The sequence below is a fragment of the Meles meles genome, chromosome 12 (assembly GCF_922984935.1).
Source record: "Meles meles chromosome 12, mMelMel3.1 paternal haplotype, whole genome shotgun sequence".
NCBI lineage: Eukaryota > Metazoa > Chordata > Mammalia > Carnivora > Mustelidae > Meles > Meles meles.
This window is the reverse complement of record NC_060077.1, coordinates 26,976,641-26,994,887: the sequence shown is the minus strand read 5'-3', so window position 1 is coordinate 26,994,887 and position 18,247 is coordinate 26,976,641. Positions and strand designations below refer to the sequence as shown.

General features: G+C 42.4%; 1 protein-coding gene across 13 annotated transcripts in view; it reads left to right on the top strand.

The window, feature by feature from the left end:
- The first annotated feature begins 2,925 nt into the window (after window positions 1-2,925).
- Window positions 2,926-18,247, top strand: part of PRR14L (proline rich 14 like) — a 56,273-nt gene continuing 40,951 nt past the window's right edge. For 2 of the 13 annotated variants that reach the window (XM_046024523.1, XM_046024516.1), the window contains exons 1-4: window positions 2,926-3,054; window positions 4,810-4,932; window positions 10,316-10,457; window positions 11,020-11,545. In XM_046024523.1, the coding sequence (XP_045880479.1) occupies window positions 11,072-11,545 (474 nt within the window). In that variant the 5' untranslated portion in view covers window positions 2,926-3,054; window positions 4,810-4,932; window positions 10,316-10,457; window positions 11,020-11,071. Of the gene's footprint in view, window positions 3,055-4,809; window positions 4,933-10,315; window positions 10,458-11,019; window positions 11,546-18,247 lie in introns of those variants that run through there. The other 11 variants (XM_046024526.1, XM_046024524.1, XM_046024527.1 and 8 more) reach the window with 9 other exon arrangements.

Sequence of the window (18,247 nt, the reverse complement as noted above, 5' to 3'; positions counted from 1 at the left end):
GTGTGGCTTGATCCCAGGACCCTGGGACCATGACCCAAGCTGAAGGCATACACTTAACTGACTGAGCCACCCAGGAGCCCCCAAAATGCCACATTTTAAAATAAAGACAAGGTCAGGGCACCTGGATGGCTCAGTCAGTTGGGGATCCAACTCTTGACTTCGGCTCAGGTCATGATCTCAGGGTTGTGGGATTGAGCCTTGTGTCAGGCTCCACACTCAGCAGGGAGTCTGCTTGAGGATTCTCTGTCCCTCTCCCTTTGCCCCCCCTTAAATAAATAAATAAATAACTTTTAAAATAAAATAAAGACAAGATCATTAGTGATGCTGGGCAGTCATGCTAGATCCTGAGGCAAAAAGACAAACCAGTAATACTGGATTTCTCAGATTCCCCTTCTATAGGCAGGTGGTTGCCTGAGAAAGTACAGGACAATGTGGATACTGTGTAAAGGCAGCCATGTTTTAAAGTGAATTTCTAGTTAAATCATCACAATACCGGGACACCTGGGTGGCTCAGTGGGTTAAAGCCTCTGCCTTCGGCTCAGGTCATGATGTCAGGGTCCTGGGATCAAGCCCCAAATTGGGCTCTCTGCTCAGCAGGGAGCCTGCTTCCCCCCTCTCTCTCTGCCCACCTCTCTGCCAACTTGTGATCTCTCTCTCTCTGTCAGATAAATAAATAAAATCTTTAAAAAAAATCATCACAATACCTTTTGTAGTAGCCTATGTATGAATTGTACATATATACAGATGATCTTTGCACTCCCAGGCTGTAAAATAACAGAGCTGGCACTTGGGTTTATCTATCTCCAGCCCTGACCAAAAGTGGGAAAACCACCATCTTGACCAAAATGGTTCACATGTTGACTGGCTCAAAAATAGCCTGATCAAAGAAAAGAGAATTAAAATCTCCCATAAACCTCCAAATCTCTAGTTCTATAGGCAGCCAGGTTATTAAGTTCCAAAAAGCAACAGATTTCTGTGTTTAATATAAGGCTGTGCGATTTGGATCAAGTTGACTCCATTCTCTGAATTTCCTTAACGCTCCCCACTTTTTCTTAAGATTTGTTTATTTTAACTTTTTTTTTTAAAGATTTTATTTATTTATTTGTCAGAGAGAGCACCAGAAGGGGAAGCCGTAGACAGAACAGGCAGAGGGAGAAGCAGGCCCCCCACTGAGCAGAGAGCCCAGTGCAGGACTGGAGCCCAGGACCTTGGCATCACAACCTGAGCCAAAGGCAGACGCTTAGCTGACTGAGCCACCCAGGTGTCCCAATATTTGTTTATTTATCTGAGAGAGAGTGTGTGCAAGCAGGAGGAAGGGGCAGAGGGAGAGGGAGAGAATCTTAAGCAGATTCCCCATCAAGCACAGAGCGCCATATGGAGCTCAACACCAGCTTGATCTCATGACCTGAGCCAAAATCAAGAGTTGGACACTTTATCAACTGAGCCACCCAGGCACCCCTTTGATTCCCTTTTGAATAAACCATCTTTCTTCCTTCAAATATCTGTTGAACGTTTACTTGTGCCTGACACCATGCTGGGCGCTGACCATAGAATGATGAACAAGCATGGGAAGGGACAGATGATGAATGAATCAATAAACAGTTGCAATGTGTCCATTTCAACCAGTCTTTAAGCCTTGAAGAAATTAAAACAAGATGCCCTGTAGGACTGGAGGCAGAGGTGCCCTTTAGATTTAGTGTACCATGTGATTGGAAGGAGCAGGGGACTGACATGACCTAACACACTGATTCGAGTTATAAAAAGATCTCCTGGGCTGCCAATGAGAGTCCGCTAGAATTGCAGCCATTCGGGCCAGGAAAATAGTGGACTAGGCCAGGATAGCAGCAGGGGACACAATAGGCCCTAAGGCTCAATAAGAGCTAAGGCAGAAGGTGCCTTCCCCTTTAAGAATCCTGGCCGCAAATGCAAGCTGGTGCAACCACTCTGGAAAACAGCATGGAGGTTCCTCAAAATGTTGAAAATAGAACTACCCTATGACCCAGCAATTGCACTACTGGGTATTTACCCTAAAGATACAAGCATAGTGATCCGAAGGGGCACGTGTACCCGAATGTTTATAGCAGCAATGTCTACAATAGCCAGACTATGGAAAGAACCTAGATGTCCATCAACAGATGAATGGATAAAGAAGAGGTGGTATATATACACAATGGAATACTATGCAGCCATCAAAAGAAATGAAATCATGCCATTTGCGACGACGTGGATGGAACTAGAGCGTATCATGCTTAGTGAAATAAGTCAATCGGAGAAAGACAACTATCATATGATCTCCCTGATATGAGGACATGGAGAAGCAACATGGGGGGGGGTAGGGGGATAGGAGAAGAGTAAATGAAACAAGATGGGATTGGGAGGGAGACAAACCATAAATGACTCTTAATCTCACAAAACAAACTGGGGGTTGCTGGGGGGAGGTGGGATTGGGAGAGGGGGAGCGGGCTATGGACATTGGGGAGGGGAGGCGAACCATAAGAGACTATGGACTCTGAAAAACAACCTGAGGGTTTTGAAGGGTCAGGGGTGGGAGGTTGGGGCAACCTGAGGGTTTTGAAGGGTCAGGGGTGGGAGGTTGGGGGAACAGGTGGTGGGTAATGGGGAGGGCACGTTTTGCATGGAGCACTGGGTGTTGTGCAAAAAGAATGAATACTGTTACACTGAAAAAATAAATAAAATGAAAAAAAAAATCAAAAAAAAAAAAAAGAATCCTGGCCGCAGGGGCGGGGCAGAAGGCTGCTGGGCCGGCCCAGGGCCGAGACTAGACACGGGAAGAGCCGCCCCTAGGATTGCGCGCGCGCCATGCGGGGGCGGAACTTGGGTGAGCCCGCATGGCTGGCTCGGGTCCCGGATGAGGAAGTGCGGCGTGGGGGGAGGTGAGGAGGAAGAAAACCATAGAGACGAAGAGGCGGTGGTGGCTGGAGCGTCCCCGGGCTCTGTCGGCTCGGTAGACTCAGGTAGCTTTGGCGGCGGCAGGGCTGCGGCTGCAAAGGCCGGCCTGGCGGGGCGAGCGCGGGCCGCGGAGCAGGCCTCAGGGTAAGAGGCTGGGGGCGGGAAGGCTTCGGGCGCAGCCGCCCCGCCCCACTCCATCCCGAGGGGACCCTCCACCGGGCATTGCAGGCTGAGGGGGAGCCCGGGCTCCCCTCTCTTTTGGGGTGCCGACGGGAACCGAGGCTGCTCTGCGGGCGGCGGAACGACCCGGGGAGAGGGAGGAGACCAGGCCCCGCGTCGCGAGGGGGAAACGGCTTCTCCGAGTCATGGCTCCGACGGGGGAGAGATATTCCTCTTCAACGTCGATACGGAGGGGGACCCCCAACTTCTCGAGGAGGGCGACGCCCCTTGTTGTGGGCGTACGCTCTTCCCCAGCTCCTGTGCGTTTGCCAGCCATGCGACACCCGCTCCCCGGGTGCGAGAGGGTGATTCTAAACTTATTTCAATAGGAGCGGTAGTAGATAACCCCTCAACAAGACCTTTCCCCCGATTTGGTCAGCGCTCTCGATGAAGAGCGAGATTCAACTTGGCTAAAAGTGTTGGGGAGGGGGGTGTCTTCCTTCCCTGTAAAAGAGACTTACCTTCTTTCTTTTATTTTTCACCTTTACCCCTAGATGTAGAGAGGAAGACCCTGAATTTACTTTGTGGTATTTGAAGTCAGTCTCTTCCCCCCTCCCCCAATCACGTCCCCAGAGGGAGGCTCGCCTCTCTTCCCGCAAGTCTCTTGGTGTGCATTGAGCTCCTTTCCCTTGCACAGTTAAGAGCATGGCGTCTGGAATGTGGTAGTTTCAAGTCTGTCTCCCATTTCCCATCTTCGTGACCTTGGTTAATTGTTTAACCTTTCTGAGTCTCAATTAGCCCATCTCTAATTTGGGTCCTCTTTGTAGAAAGCATTGTCTTTAGGGCTAAGGGAGCATTTGTGTAAATGCTTAGGACATAATAAGCTTTTGGTAGACTGTTGCTGTCATTGTTACTAAATTTGCTGCTACTGCTATTGTTGTTTTTAAAGAAAGAAAACTAGTATCTTCCATAGAGACCCAGATTTTTCCATGCATGCCGCCTCCCGTCCCCACCCCCACATCACAGGTGTTCAATCCATCCTTTCTCACTGGAAAGGAGACTTTTCCCCATCCTGGGGTGGAGAAAGAGGCATTTCTACTCTCTTTAGATTCTTCCATGCTCCCCAGATTAACAAAGAGGGCCTCAGCGTAATCAAGAAAAAAGACTTTGTTTTTGGAAACAGGTCTGTACTCCAAGAGGGAGGGAGGACTGATACTAAAAGCCAGCTTTCCCTTTGTCCACAGAAGCTATCACTTCCTGACTGGTTAGAGATGTCCTCACCCACTCCCCCTACCTGCTGTAGTGATTAAAAAGCTTCCTGCTATCTACACACCTCCCCCTCCTCAAAGAGGGAGTTCCAACTTCTTTTCTCTTTCTCTCCCAAGGAAAATAAGACTCTACCTTTGAGAGGAGGAGTCTTTCCTGCAGTGTATTTAGAGTGGTACAGATGGTTTCCTTCTCCTCATCCTTCGAAAAAGAAACGAAAATATTTTGTGCAGAAAGCCTTTGTCAGAAATCAGGAGCATTTTTGCTGTTTCACTCCCCATGTGGAGACAGAGGGATCCTTTTTCTGCATGCTAATAAAGGAAGGAAAAGGGAAACAGTGCTTGATGCTTTTGAGATTTCCTGCACACTCCCATGTTGAACAGCCGGGCCCTGTTTAGTATACAGACTTCCCTACCCTACTTTCTGTTTGTCTAGAGATCTTGTTAAAAGATTCTTCTTTCTCTGTCCCTCAAGAAGAGGCCCCCTCTACGAATGCCCTCATGGAGGCATTGGCTACAGTGTCCGAATCTTGGAAAAGAGAGCCCCTTTCTCAAGGTGAAAGGAGTGTTGTGAACTTCTGAGGGCCTGATCGATATTGTGAGTATTGTCCCTTGACATAAGTGTGGCAGCGCCCAGTGTTAACTGTTCTCATTTTGAGCAGCCCTTTTGCATTGGAATTAAAGGGAGGGGAGACCTTCAGACTGGGGATTATTGGGCACATGGTTTTCTGTTCCGCTTTTTTCTTTGTTTGATTCTTTTTTCTACGTTTTACTTACTGCTGTAAACTTTGTACTCCCAGAACTTTTGTTTTAGGGAGTGTTTGAACTATTAAACTGAAAGGGCCACTTTGTCAGGTTTTTTATATTATAAAATGTATTCTAATGAGATTGAGAGCTGCAGTGTTAATCTTTCACTGGTAGTTTATTTTCTTTTTTTTTTTTTCATGTTTTTGTTATTCGATAGGATAGGAATTAACGTTGCCACTCAGAAAAAAACTTTCTGTGTGTAAACCCTGAGGGCCGCAGTGGGGCTTAGTTGGAATTCTATCACCATTATTGATATCTATAGATGTACTTTGAGAAACAAAGAGAAATACAAAAGTTATCATTTAGAGTCACGGAATTCTTACGGGTGGCAGGACGCTTTGAGGTTACTTTGTTTAACTTGTTCATTTTACATGTGAAAAACATGGAAGAAAAGTTAAGTGACACATTTAAGACCATACAGGAAGCAGGATAGGGACTCTGATCTCCCAGTTTGGAGACCAGCAACTAGATTGCTTCCCAGCATTGCTGTTGGAGTTGACATGGAAAGGTTTTGAGATGATTGTTCTCAATTCAAAAGAATTTCTTCTTTTATTGGGATAACTTTACTGCGTACTCCCTATAAATATGGGTCTTTTTTCAGGGCTAAGTCCATTCCCTAAGCAGTCTAATTCTCATTTGTGTCATGGTAAAAACGACAAGCCAGTAGCAGCTGGTAAGAGTTTGTGACTCTATTATTTATTTTTTGCTTATACCTCAAACTAGATAATTACCCAGTGTGCTAACCTAGTAGGTTGGTTATAAGTCGTTAGTAAGGATTAAGCTATAAATCCCTGCCTTCATTTTATGAACATGTGTAACTCACTGTTTTCTCTTCAAGTTTACTTAATGCTTTAATGTAAAAACTTTTATGGTTGAGGCAGAGAGCTGACATTTGGAAAGATACTGATAAAAATAAAGGGATAATACACTTACCAGTAATTCTTTTTTTAAAATATTTTGGGGGGGGGCGCCTGGGTGGCTCATCGGATTAAAGCCTCTGCCTTCAGCTCAGATCATGATCCTGGGGTCCTGGGATCAAGCCCTGCAATGGGCTCTCAGCTCAGCGGGGAGCCTGCTTCCCTTCCTCTCTCTCTGCCTACTTGTGATCTCTATCAAATAAATAAATTAAAATTTTAAAATATTTTTAAAAAATAAAATAAAATATATTTTTTAAATTTATTTATTTGAGAGGGAGAGAGACACAAGCAGGCAGAGTTGGAGAGGGAGAAACAGGCTTCCCACTGAGCAGAGAACCTAATGTAGGACTCGATCCCAGGACCCTGGGATCATGACCTGAGCCAAAGGCAGATGCTAAACAACTGAGCCACCCAGGCATCCCACTTACCAGTTATTCTTTATTCCTGTTTGGATCTTGGGAAACAATGTTTAAAATGTTTTAACAGAAGTAATACATACTTACTGCTAAAAAAAAAAAAGTACAACGTATGAATTGTTGGTGATCTTCTTACCTAGGGTAATACTGTTAATTTGGATTATATTCTTTCAGACGGTTTTCTTATATGTATATTTTACCAAAATAAAAGAGTTTTGATGTTTAGTTTGATCAACTATCCCAGGCAGCCTCCTTTGTAGAGTTGTTTCTCTCCACCATCATCTTTAATTGTTCCAGTATATTTAGAAATTTTAGTTTTTTGTGTTTTTTTTTAAAGATTTTATTTATTTATTTGACAGAGAGAGAGAGATCACAAGTAGGCAGAGAGGCAGGCAGAGAGAGAGAGAAGGGGAAGCAGGCTCCCTGCTGAGCAGAGAGCCGGATGCGGATGCGGGCCTCGATCCCATGACCCTGGGATCTTGACCTGAGCTGAACGCAGAAGCCTTAACCCACCGAGCCACCCAGGCGCCCCTAGAAATTTAGTTTTAAAGAATTTGAATGTCTTCTTAAAATTTTGTTCTGTTCCTGCAGTCTGTGGCATTACCGATATCTGATGGTGTAAACTAGTGAGCTGAGAATAATCTGCTACTCTAGGCTTAAATCTAAATATTACTCCAACTCTGAGGGTTCCAGCTGAGACACTCCCCTGTCCTGGGTGACTCAACTGCAGATACTGCTCAGAAACTCGAGGACCCAGGATGGTGCAAGGAGAAAAGGAGAGAAGTCTGTTTTGCTGCAACAGCCAATGTATTTAGGTGATTTACAGATTGAAAATTCTTAGAATTGTACCTTTTCCAGACAGAAGATTCAAGAGGTGATAGCTTTGTGGTGTTTGGCTTTTGTAAATTGGAGGTTATTTGGGAGGGACCAAAGCTTTAAAATTCTATTTTGGCCAATGCCAGTTTATAGCATAGATGCATGTATAAGAAACATAACAGCTCTGTTTTCCTTAATGAATATTTTGAACCATTCTATGTGATTATCAATATTGCCTCTTCATGATACAGATCTGTTAGTAAATGTGTATTTGTGTATGATCCTGTGTTTGAAACAAATCTTGAATTAGGACCATGGGGATGGAAAGAAGTGGGATTTGTTAGAGACACCATGGGAGTTGAGTCTGTGGACTACAAGTGCTAATGGAACAACAGAACAACAGGTGGAAGGTCAGATATAGTTGTGTCTGGGGTTCACATCTGAGCTCTAGAATAGTGGGGGTGTTGTTACTCAGAGAGGCAATGGGTTAAAAAATAAGTATGTAAGTTTACTGAGAACATCTTACTTACCTTCATTTCTGGTTGTTTGTATGTAGTGAGACCCAATTATTGGGTTGAGTGGGTTCTATCTTGGAAATGTTAAGTTTGGGAGAGGTACCATCCTTATAAGTGAAACATAGGTCAGGAATTTGAGAAAACATAGGAGCTGAGGATAGGTGTTTTTGTTTTAAATCAGTTTTCAGATACAATTTGCATATCATACAATTCAACAACTTAAACTGTACAATTGTGGTTTTTAGCATAGTCACAGAGTTGTGTAACCATCACCACAATCAATTTTAGAACATTTTTATGCCCCCCCCAAAAAACTATTAGCAGTTACTCCCAGTTTTTCAAGCCCTCACTAAGGAACTGTTAATTCACTTTCCAGCTCCACAGATTTGCTGACTCTGGGTATTATATACATATGAGATCTTATATGGTTCTTTTTGACTGGTGTATTTTATTTACCGTAATGTCTTCAAGATTCATCCATATTGTATCACAAATCAGTATTTAGTTCCTTCTTACAGCCAAGTGATATTCCATTGTATGGGTATACCACATTGCTTATCCATTAATCAGTTGATGGACATATAAGCTGTTTCCACTTTCTGGCTATTGTGAATAGTGCTGCTGTGAACATTTGTGTACTAGTTTTTGTGCCTGCATACCTAGGTGTAGAACTTTGGGCTCATATGACTCATCTGGTTACCTGTACTTAAAGAGAGAGTTTTGAGTCATCCACATAGCAGAAAGACTGCAAAAAAGGTGAGGGCATCAAAAAAGTGAAGCCTGGAATGCGAGGCATATCAAGGATTAAACTTTTGAGAACACTTACACCTTAGTGGCGGTAAGGGAGAGGAGCTCTTGAGCACATGGGGTCAAGAGACCCAGGGAGCTGATCTCCATCAACAAATCTGCTCTTCTACAGTATCCTTTCCTGCACTTACTCTTCTGGTCTGTTTGTGGTGTGATAACCAAAAACTGGATTGTGTCTGTTGTTGGGAAAGGGAAACTGAGCCAAATGAATATTGAGCACCTCCTCCCTTTTTTGACATCCAATAGCAATTCTACTTTAGCCGTTGACCCCCCCCAACACACTCAGTCTGTCTCTCTCTCTCTCTCTCTCTCACTCACTCACTGGCCTAAAATCTAAAGTGCCTCTAAAAATATCCAGGAGCTAGAGGGGAAAGGGGAAGATTGTAGCTCCAAAAAGGATATGTTTCTGTCAGCACCATTTATTAAAGTGTCTCATTTGATTCTCACCATACTCCTGGACATAACAGTTTATCTCTCCTTGCTGCTTTTTTGGATTCATTTTTTTTCATCAGCCCTCTTGTGTTCTCTGAACTTAATGGACCAGCAGTCTGATTTCCTATAATTTCTATTATTTAAATTAGTAGTGTCATATTATATACTTTTACTTTTGGAGAGAAGTCCTTCAAAACATTAAGGACACCCAATGGATGAAAGCATAGGAACATGAGTAAGTAAATTTATCCACCACAGGTTGGAAAAGCAGAAAGGCAGAATGGTCCAAAATGAAAGGACCTGTCTTTGGTCCCGACTCATCCCCCAGCTTCAGTCTTGATAGCTCAGGTCAATGGATGGGATCTTCTGTGGAAGGAGGAAAGATTGTAAACCCAGGAATAATCAAGGAGTAGGTGCTTCTTGACCGGCAGGCAGAGCAAGTGCCTTTTTGTATAAGTGACATGTGTGGGCTGCCCCAGAAAATCAGGGCAGGAATAGAGACAGTGTCCAAGGAAACTGAGTTGTAAAGATTTACATAGTATATTGGAGAGTCCCTCCTGCTCAGAAATCTAAATGTGGTCAATTGAGAGAGAGAAGGTGAGACAGCTTAGTAGTCAAAACAGTTTGGTAGCCAGCAATGGATTTTGCTTGTATATAATATGTTTATTTTGGGAAAGATGGATGTTAGAAAGTGGTAGGATTAGAAATCTGCTGGCTCTCTGAAATATTCTTTCCTGTGTGCATTTTGGCCAAAGGGATTTGCCATTAGTAGCCTCAGGTAAATCCTTGTTATGAACTCAGTTGCCAGAAATTTCTCAAGTTTTCTTAGATTAGGGAAAGCATCAAGAATGAAAGCATGTAGTGTTTTACTTGGTTAGCCAGTTTCCACCTTGGTCAGGTCAAAGTGAATTTTGTTGTGGAAACTGCCCACATTTGGTAGACTAAACTGGAAAAGTTACCAATCAGGAAACCTTAGGTCCAAGTGTACCATTCCCTAGCTCTGTGTGTGTGTGTGTGTGTGTGTGTGTGTGTGTGTGTAACTTTAGTAACGTAGTTTTATGAATTATACAAATATACATATTTTAGCAAATAACTCTTGTTTCCACTCTGCAGTGCAAAAGGTGAAACATTCCCAACACTGTGGAAGCCTCTTGTAGCCCCCCATCTCTCTTCAGATAACCCTGTAATATTTTAGGCAGGTCACTTTACATCTTCAATGTGATGTTAGGATCTATAATGGGATGGTGATAGCTGCTCTACTTTGCTCACAGGATTGTGAGAATCGAATTAGCTGTGTCTGTGAAGGCACTTGGAAAATTTCAAGATGCTGAATGGAAGTCAGAGAAGACTCTGCTAAAGTTCTGGCTTAGTAGTGTCTTGTGCCAGTGTGGATAGACCCAGCTCAAGTGTTTGGTAAGCAATAAAGGAATAGAATTCTGTTGTCTATAAACTTTCCTTTACAGAGATTTATTCTTGAGGAAAAGTCAGTATATTAAATTCCTCAGAATCTCTCGGTATATGTTCATTCAGCAAGTATTTCCTGAGTACCTTCTATGTGCCAAGCACTTCTCCTAGGCAGTGGGGATCCTGCAATGAACACAACAGGCAAGGTTCATGCCCTGAAAACAGGTAGAAAATTATCTCTATCTTCTAACTTACATTTTTGAATGTAAGCTATCCTTGAATGCTTAGAACATGTCTTATTCTCATCCACATTGGTGGCCCTCCCTTACCCACAATTGAGAATTGTTCATAAGGCAGTATTTCAATTGAAATTAGATAGATGTCTATTAAAGGTGTAAGCTATTTATTTTTCCACTAATTCGCAGTCTTTCAGGAAGACGTTTTGGTGCCAGATGTTGTCAGCATTTGAGGTGGATTTTTTTTGTCCTTATTTTAGCCAGTTTTAGCTGAAACAGCTTTCTTCTACCCTGCAAGCCTTTAAACTTTTATCCCTTCCTTTGATTTGTGTCAGGGTGAACCGTTTGATGTAAAAGACTTGACTCCATAATCTTCCATCTGCCCTAATGCTGTCATCTGGAGTAGAGACTCAGCCAGTTCCACTTGATTCCTCCATGTCTGCCGTGGTACAGGAATTATACTCTGAACTCCCTGTGAGTGTCTCCAAAGAGCTTCATGCTGACCCTGAGCCAAGTGTGATTCCAGATGTAAACCCCGGAGTCTCAAGCTCTCTTGTAAGTCAGAGTAGGGCAGTGCCCTTGGAGCTGCAGAGGACTCATGCGGAAAGTTGTTGTGAAGAAACTTCTGGCACCTTGGATCATGGGGGTGAACCTGGGTGGTGTGGGCTGGTGGACTCCACAGCAGGAGGTTCTGTGGCTTCTGGGATCTTGGATAGGGAAGAGAAAACCAAGAGCATGGAGCTAAAGGTCTTCAGAGATCAAGGGGACCAGGCGGAAATTGTAAGAGACCCCTGTGAGGGAGCAAAGGAAGACCCACATCAACATTCCACAGCTGCTGAAGAAAAGATCAGCCTAAGTCAGGTAAGACATGAGATCTCAATTCAGATGAGTGTGAATGACAGCTTTGCAGAGTAACACTTCACATGATAAAGTTGTTATCACATGATAACACTTCACAGATGCTGACAGGTAACTTATGATTTGCTCTTGAAATATTTCCAAAAAGTTGAGTTTGATGTTAACTTTCTTTTAATGATTTTTTTAAAAACATTTGTGTCACATCAGACACTTGAAGAGAGAAAGTGCTTATCTAATGAAAAAGTGTCACTTCTCTGAAGCAGCTACCGTATGTGGAATGTTGAATCTTATGGTAGTTGTGATACTTTTTTTTTTTTAAAGATTTTATTTATTTATTTGATAGAGAGAAATCACAAGAGAGGCAGGCAGAGAGAGAGGAAGGGAAGCAGTCTCTCCGCTGAACAGAGAGCCCGATGCGGGACTCGATCCCAGGACCCTGAGATCATGACCTGAGCTGAAGGCAGCGGCTTAACCCACTGAGCCACCCAGGCACCCAGTTGTGATACTTCTGCATCTGGTTTTAAGAAATGATGGGTACTCATTCCTTAAGTTTTGGTAGCATCACAAATAGGATGGAGGGACATGTCACAGAAATCTCTCTGAGAAACTCTGTTGACCCAGGCCGGGCTTCATAGGATGGATACCCTAGAGCGATCTCTGTATTTCAGGAGCCAGTCTTTAGCTTTGCAGGTCCAGACACTTTTATTTTTTAGTATATCAGAGATTATCATCTCCAAAGGACTGACCCATGCTAAGCCACTTCATGAGAGACTAAAGTATAAATCAGAAAGCCAGTTCTTTAATTCACAGTGAAAAGTGGAATCATAACTTGGTAGGAATGGTCACACTGGCTGGTCAGTATGTTTTCTTCCTGTAGGGAAGCCTACATGGGAAATCAGATCTCTCTTTGAAAGTGTGAAATTAGAGTAATAAGGTTCAAGTAGGTAAAACTAATAATTAGTGAGCTGTGATAGCCTGAGGAACCCAGACTCCTAAAGGAATATACCTGCCAAGTACACTAGAAAACTTACTTTCTCTGGATGGTGCCTCAGACCAGGGTTCAACAAACTTTTTTCTGTACAGGGCCATGTAGTAAATATTTCAGACTTCGTAGGCCATAGGGTCTCTATCAGAATTACTCAGCTGCACCCTTGTAGCATGAAAGCAGGCATAGACAATACATAAATGAATGAGTGTGGCATATATCAGTAAACCTTTTTGATAAACACAGGTGCTGGCTCGTGGGGTATAGTTTGTCAGCCCCCACCCTAAACCCACAAATAAATTCATACTGCCTGGGCTTTCTGGGCTAAGTTCCATTTCCCACCTTATAGATATGTCATTTGTTTACACAGGTTACAGGGCAAAATTAATTGTTAATAGACTCCATACACTGACCGTAGTTAGGAATAGGTGAATCTTTATTTATTTATTTATCTGTCAGAGAGAGCGCGAGAGCACAGGCAGGCAGAGCAGCAGCAGAGGCAGAGAAAGAAGCAGAGAGAAGCAGGCTCCCTGCTGAGCAAGGAGCCTGATGTGGGACTCGATCCCAGGACGCTGGGATCATGACCTGAGCCAAAGGCAGCCACTTAACCAACTGAGCCACCCAGGCGTCCCAGGAATAGGTGAATCTTTAGATAGCAACAATTAAGTAATGTATCTGATTTTATATTATGATAAGCTACCCTTAAAATATATAAGTGAGGTAACAGATTGAGGATCTGAAAGTTTCTTAACTTCTTGATATGGTGGGCTCAGCCTAACAAGATGAAAATTTTCTGTAATTTGGTGAAGTTTTCATGTAATATTTGGTATAAAGTAAAAGTACATATACATAAATTACGAAGTACATAATGAATACAGTACATACACTCACATATATATGCCTCCCAAACTAAGATCTAGAAAATCCCAGCTCCACCAGGGATAAATACTATTTTGAATTGTGTAAAGCAAAATTAAATTTAATAGATAAAAATGTGAGGCTTTTTTACTTGGTTCCAAAAACTGCGTAAGTGGAAAAAAAGAGAAAAAAGCAGAAGTACTTTTGGAAAAACAAAAGACCTATAGGCTTTAGCTACTCAATTAGAATTGACTTTGTGGGATAGCCACCAAGAAAAGCCAATTTGCTCTTAAATGTCTATTAACAGAAATGTGTTACCTGGACTGAGAACTAGCAGTTGTAGTCTGTTGTGTGTTGATTAGTCTATAGTTAGAATATCACACTCACAGTCCCCTCTTCCCACCCCAGCACTCAGATGAGCTCAAGATGCCCCTGGAGTGGGAAGGACAGAGGGAAAGCAAGGAATATGTCTGCGTTGGGGTCACTAGCCAAACTGGATCCTGTCCTCTCCCCATGCTGAGCCTGGTGTCACATGTATTATGTGTAGGAAGAGTGTAGAAAACCAGAAACGCATTCATGATAAAGAGTTCACATTAATGACAAAACCTGAAAATACACCACTGAAGGCCAGTCACTTGGATGTATCCTACGAAAGAAGAATCAAGAGAACCCTTCAAGAATTTGCAAAGCTGTCAAGCAGAAGTGGTTCTATTGGGCACAGTTAAGCTCTGTAGAAGACAGTGGTAGCTCATTCTCAGGTCACAGGACCCTTTGAAAATCTGAATGAATGCTGCATATCTTTCATAAAAGTAGACTACTGTTTCAGAAGGTTTGCAGAGCCCAGACATCTTTAACATCAAGATAAGAATTCTTGCTAGATTGGCAAAACACCACAAACAGACAAAACACAGATGATGAATTAGGAAAACATTTTGTGGTATATATCACAGATAAGGATTTATCTCTCTAATATATAAAGAACTTTCTCTTTTTTAAAAAATATTTTATATGAGAGAGACAGTGCACAAGCAAGAGGAGGGGCAGAAGGAGAATATGCAGGCTCCCTGCTGAGCAGGGAGCCCATGGCAGGGCTCCATCCCAGGGCCCTAGGATCATGACCTGAGCCAAAGGCAGATGCTTAACTGACTGAGCCACCCAGGCACCCTATAAAGAACTCTCTCTTTTTTTTTTAAGATTTTTTTTTAAGATTTTATTTATTTATTTGACAGACTGAAATCACAAGCAGGCAGAGAGGCAGGGAGAGAGAGAGAGTGGGAAGCAGGCTCCCCACTGAGCAGAGAGCCTGACATGGGGCTCGATCCCAGGACCCCGAGATCATGACCTGAGCCGAAGGCAGAGGCTTTAACCCACTGAGCCATCCAGGTGCCCCTTAAAAAAATTTTTTTTTAATATTTTATTTATTTATTTGACAGAGAGAGAGGTCACAAGTAGGCAGAGAGAGGGAGAAACAGGCTCCTCACTGAGCGGAGAGCCTGATGCGGGGCTCGATCCCAGGACCCTGAGATCATGACCTGAGCTGAAGGCAGAGGCTTAAACCACTGAGCCACCCAGGCGCCCCCCCTTAAAGATTTTTTTAAGTTGAGGTTCGATCAAGAGTCATGCTCTACTGACCAAGCCAACCAGGCACCCCACTAATATATAAAGAACTCTTAGATTGAGGAATGGAAAACCCAATAGAGAAATGAAGGAAAGACTTGAATAGATGATTAGTATGTGTGCGTGTGTGTGTGTTCATGTGTGCGTTCTTAAACACATGAAGAGATGGTCAACCTCAGTTATAATTAGAGAAATGTAATTTTAAATGGTTGGAATACCACTTTTTTTACCTGTAAGACTGGAGAAAATGAAAAATTATGGCAACACGTCTTGTTGCCAAGGCGATGAGAAAGTGTTCTCACCCATTGCTGGTGGGAATGCATACTGATACAACCTTTCAGAAGAAGCATTTGGCTGCACCTAACTAGAAAGCACATACTCTGACTTGTTGACCTAGCACTCTCATTTCTAGGAATTTACCCTGAATATACACTCCCAAATTATGGAAATACATATATCCAAAGTTACTATTTGCAGCATTGCAAAATGTTAGAAGCAACCTAAATGTCCAGATATAGGAGAAAGTTTGACTAAACCATAGTATGTATATGGTACATTTATACATGGAGCACTATGCACCTGTAATAAGAATCAAGGAGGATCTCTGTGTACTGATATGGAGGGATTTCCAGGAGTATCGTGGCTCCCCAAGACTACCTCCAGGTTTCAGTATTCACTGGAACTCACAGGACTCAGTACGTGGTCATATTTATGTTTAATTATATAAGTTTAATTATATATTATATAATTATATGTATATATATATACATATAAGTTTAATTATAACAAAGAATATAAGCCAAATCAGCAAAGGGGAAGCATGGTACAAAGTCCAGAAGATAAATCAGGTGGTAGCTTTCAAGAGTCTTCTCCCACTGTAGCCACACACACACAAACATATACACAGCTTTCTCCAGGAACTAACTGTGACAACACGTGTGTAATGTCTCACGGAAACTTTTTTAGAACCCAGGGTTTTTACTGGGGCTGGTCACGTGGGCATCCTCTGGCTGGCACATACCAAAATTCCAGACTTCAGAAGGAAAGCAGGTGTTCAACATAAACCCCATTGTCATATGGGTGCACCGAGCCCCTCTTCCCACTAGGGAATGTTGGAAACTCTCCCAAAATCTAAGTTCCCAGATGAGCCAAGGCCACCCTTGCAAGCAGGCCTTTCTAAGGATAACAGGCCTGCTATGTTAACTCTCTTCTGCAAACTAGGATATACTGGTAAATGAAAAGAGCAAAGGGCAAGTAAATAATTGTATCCTCTCTTTCATTCAAGAAGTAAGGGGATATGAGTATATACAAGTATCTACTGGTTTGTATAAAACACACACATGTACACATAGGAAGAATAAAGCAGAAATGAATGGGTTTGGCTACTTATAAGAAGGCAGTGGGAGCAGGGTAGAGAGTGTAGGAACAGGATAGAAGGAACAAGAGGAAGTGACACTTCTCTGAGTACATCTTTTTGTATAGTTCTGAGTCTGTTCTTGAAAAATAACTAATTAGACAACCTGGGTGTGAGGGGAACCCAGGATTGAATAAAAACTCCTTAACAACTCTGTAACTATATTACAAGTGAATAATGGAACCACATTAAGGGAGGGGGGATGAAAAAGAAAAGTAACCCCAGTCCTTTGGGAAACAGTATTTTAACTGTACTTTTAAATCTAAATCCAATAAGGCCAGACTTTTTTTTTTTTTTTTTTAAGAGCTAGAGAACAAGCAGGCAGGCATGTGGGGAGGGCGGACAGAGCTAGAGGGAGAGAGAATCTTAAGCAGGCTTCAGGCCCAGCGCAAAGCCCAGTGTGGGGCTCAATCTCCTGACCTGAGATCATGACCTGAGACAAAATCAAGAGTCAGACACTTAACCAACTGAGCCACCCAGTTGCCCCAAATTTTAGAAATTTGTTTTTCACAGGTGTGAGGCTTAGCAATTCCTGAACTGCTGTATGTGTGTTCTGGGATTGAGCAAATAGGTAAATATTCTGAATAATGAGAGTGAACCAGGTTTCTCAGTAACAAAATGAAATTATAGATGGGGGTGTGTTGAGGGCTAGAATGAACCCTATGGTGTGGAACTAGAATTGGAGCTATCAGTATGAACTTCCAGTTTTTAATATATGTCGATAGATTAAAAAATGTACTTATATGTATGGGTATGTGAGGTAGTATCTAGATCTAGTGACACCTCATAGCAGTGAGCACCCAGTTCTTGGTTCCTAAGTAACATTTTCCAATTAAAGGAACCAGGACTTTTTGGGAAAATGTTTTGGAGGCTGGCACAGGGGAAAATACAAGATGAGCTAAGAACGATTTATGGTTAATTGCTTAGAAAATTAGGAGACATAACAAAAGGACCCAGGAGCCAACTTGAAAGAACTCCCAGTGGCTAGGACTGGGACAATTTGAGCTTAAATAATGATGATAATGAATTGTAACCCAGAGAATAAAGCAAGTGTCATGAGCCCATGCTGATATAAAATAATTGAATAAATAACTTGGAAAAAGAAAGCTCTTAAAGAATTGTAATTCATAAATATAAAAGGAATCATGGAAATAAATCTCCGTTGGGCAACCATCACAATAATAGTCATCTCAAGCAAGAATCCTCAATGGATGTTAAAACTAGTGGCTAGAAGTTTAAGTAAATGAGAAACAAGTATTTACATTGTCTCCAGATACCTCCCCCATAAGATACTTAGTAATTTTATAGTAACAGAATCATTACAAGGTGTATAAAGGAGAAAATAATCACAGTGGAGAAACCTGACAGACACCACCTGAACCAAGTGTTGAAGTTTGCCTCCAGAGGACTGAGAACATCACCCCCACCCTCGAAAGCCATGTTCCTCTTGAGAGAATCCACCAAGAACCAGCATTACTTCTGTGAGATTCCTGCCCCCAAAATACATAACCAGAATCTACTGATGAACCATCAAACCCAAATCAAGGGACTTTGTTTTCAAAAGTGTCAAAGTCACAAAGATGAATATCTAAAGAACTCTCAGTTTAAGGGAGAACTTAAGGAGACATGATAACTAAATGCATCAAGAGAGCCTGGATTGGATCCAGGTCCTGAAAAAGGACTTGGGAAGCCATTAATAAGATTTGAGTAAATTCTGTAAATATTATATTAATAGTAGTTTATTGGTCTTAATAACTGTATGGTGGTTATGTGTAAGATAGTAGCATTAAGGAAAGCTGGGTGAAGACTACAGAAATTTTTTGAACAGTAT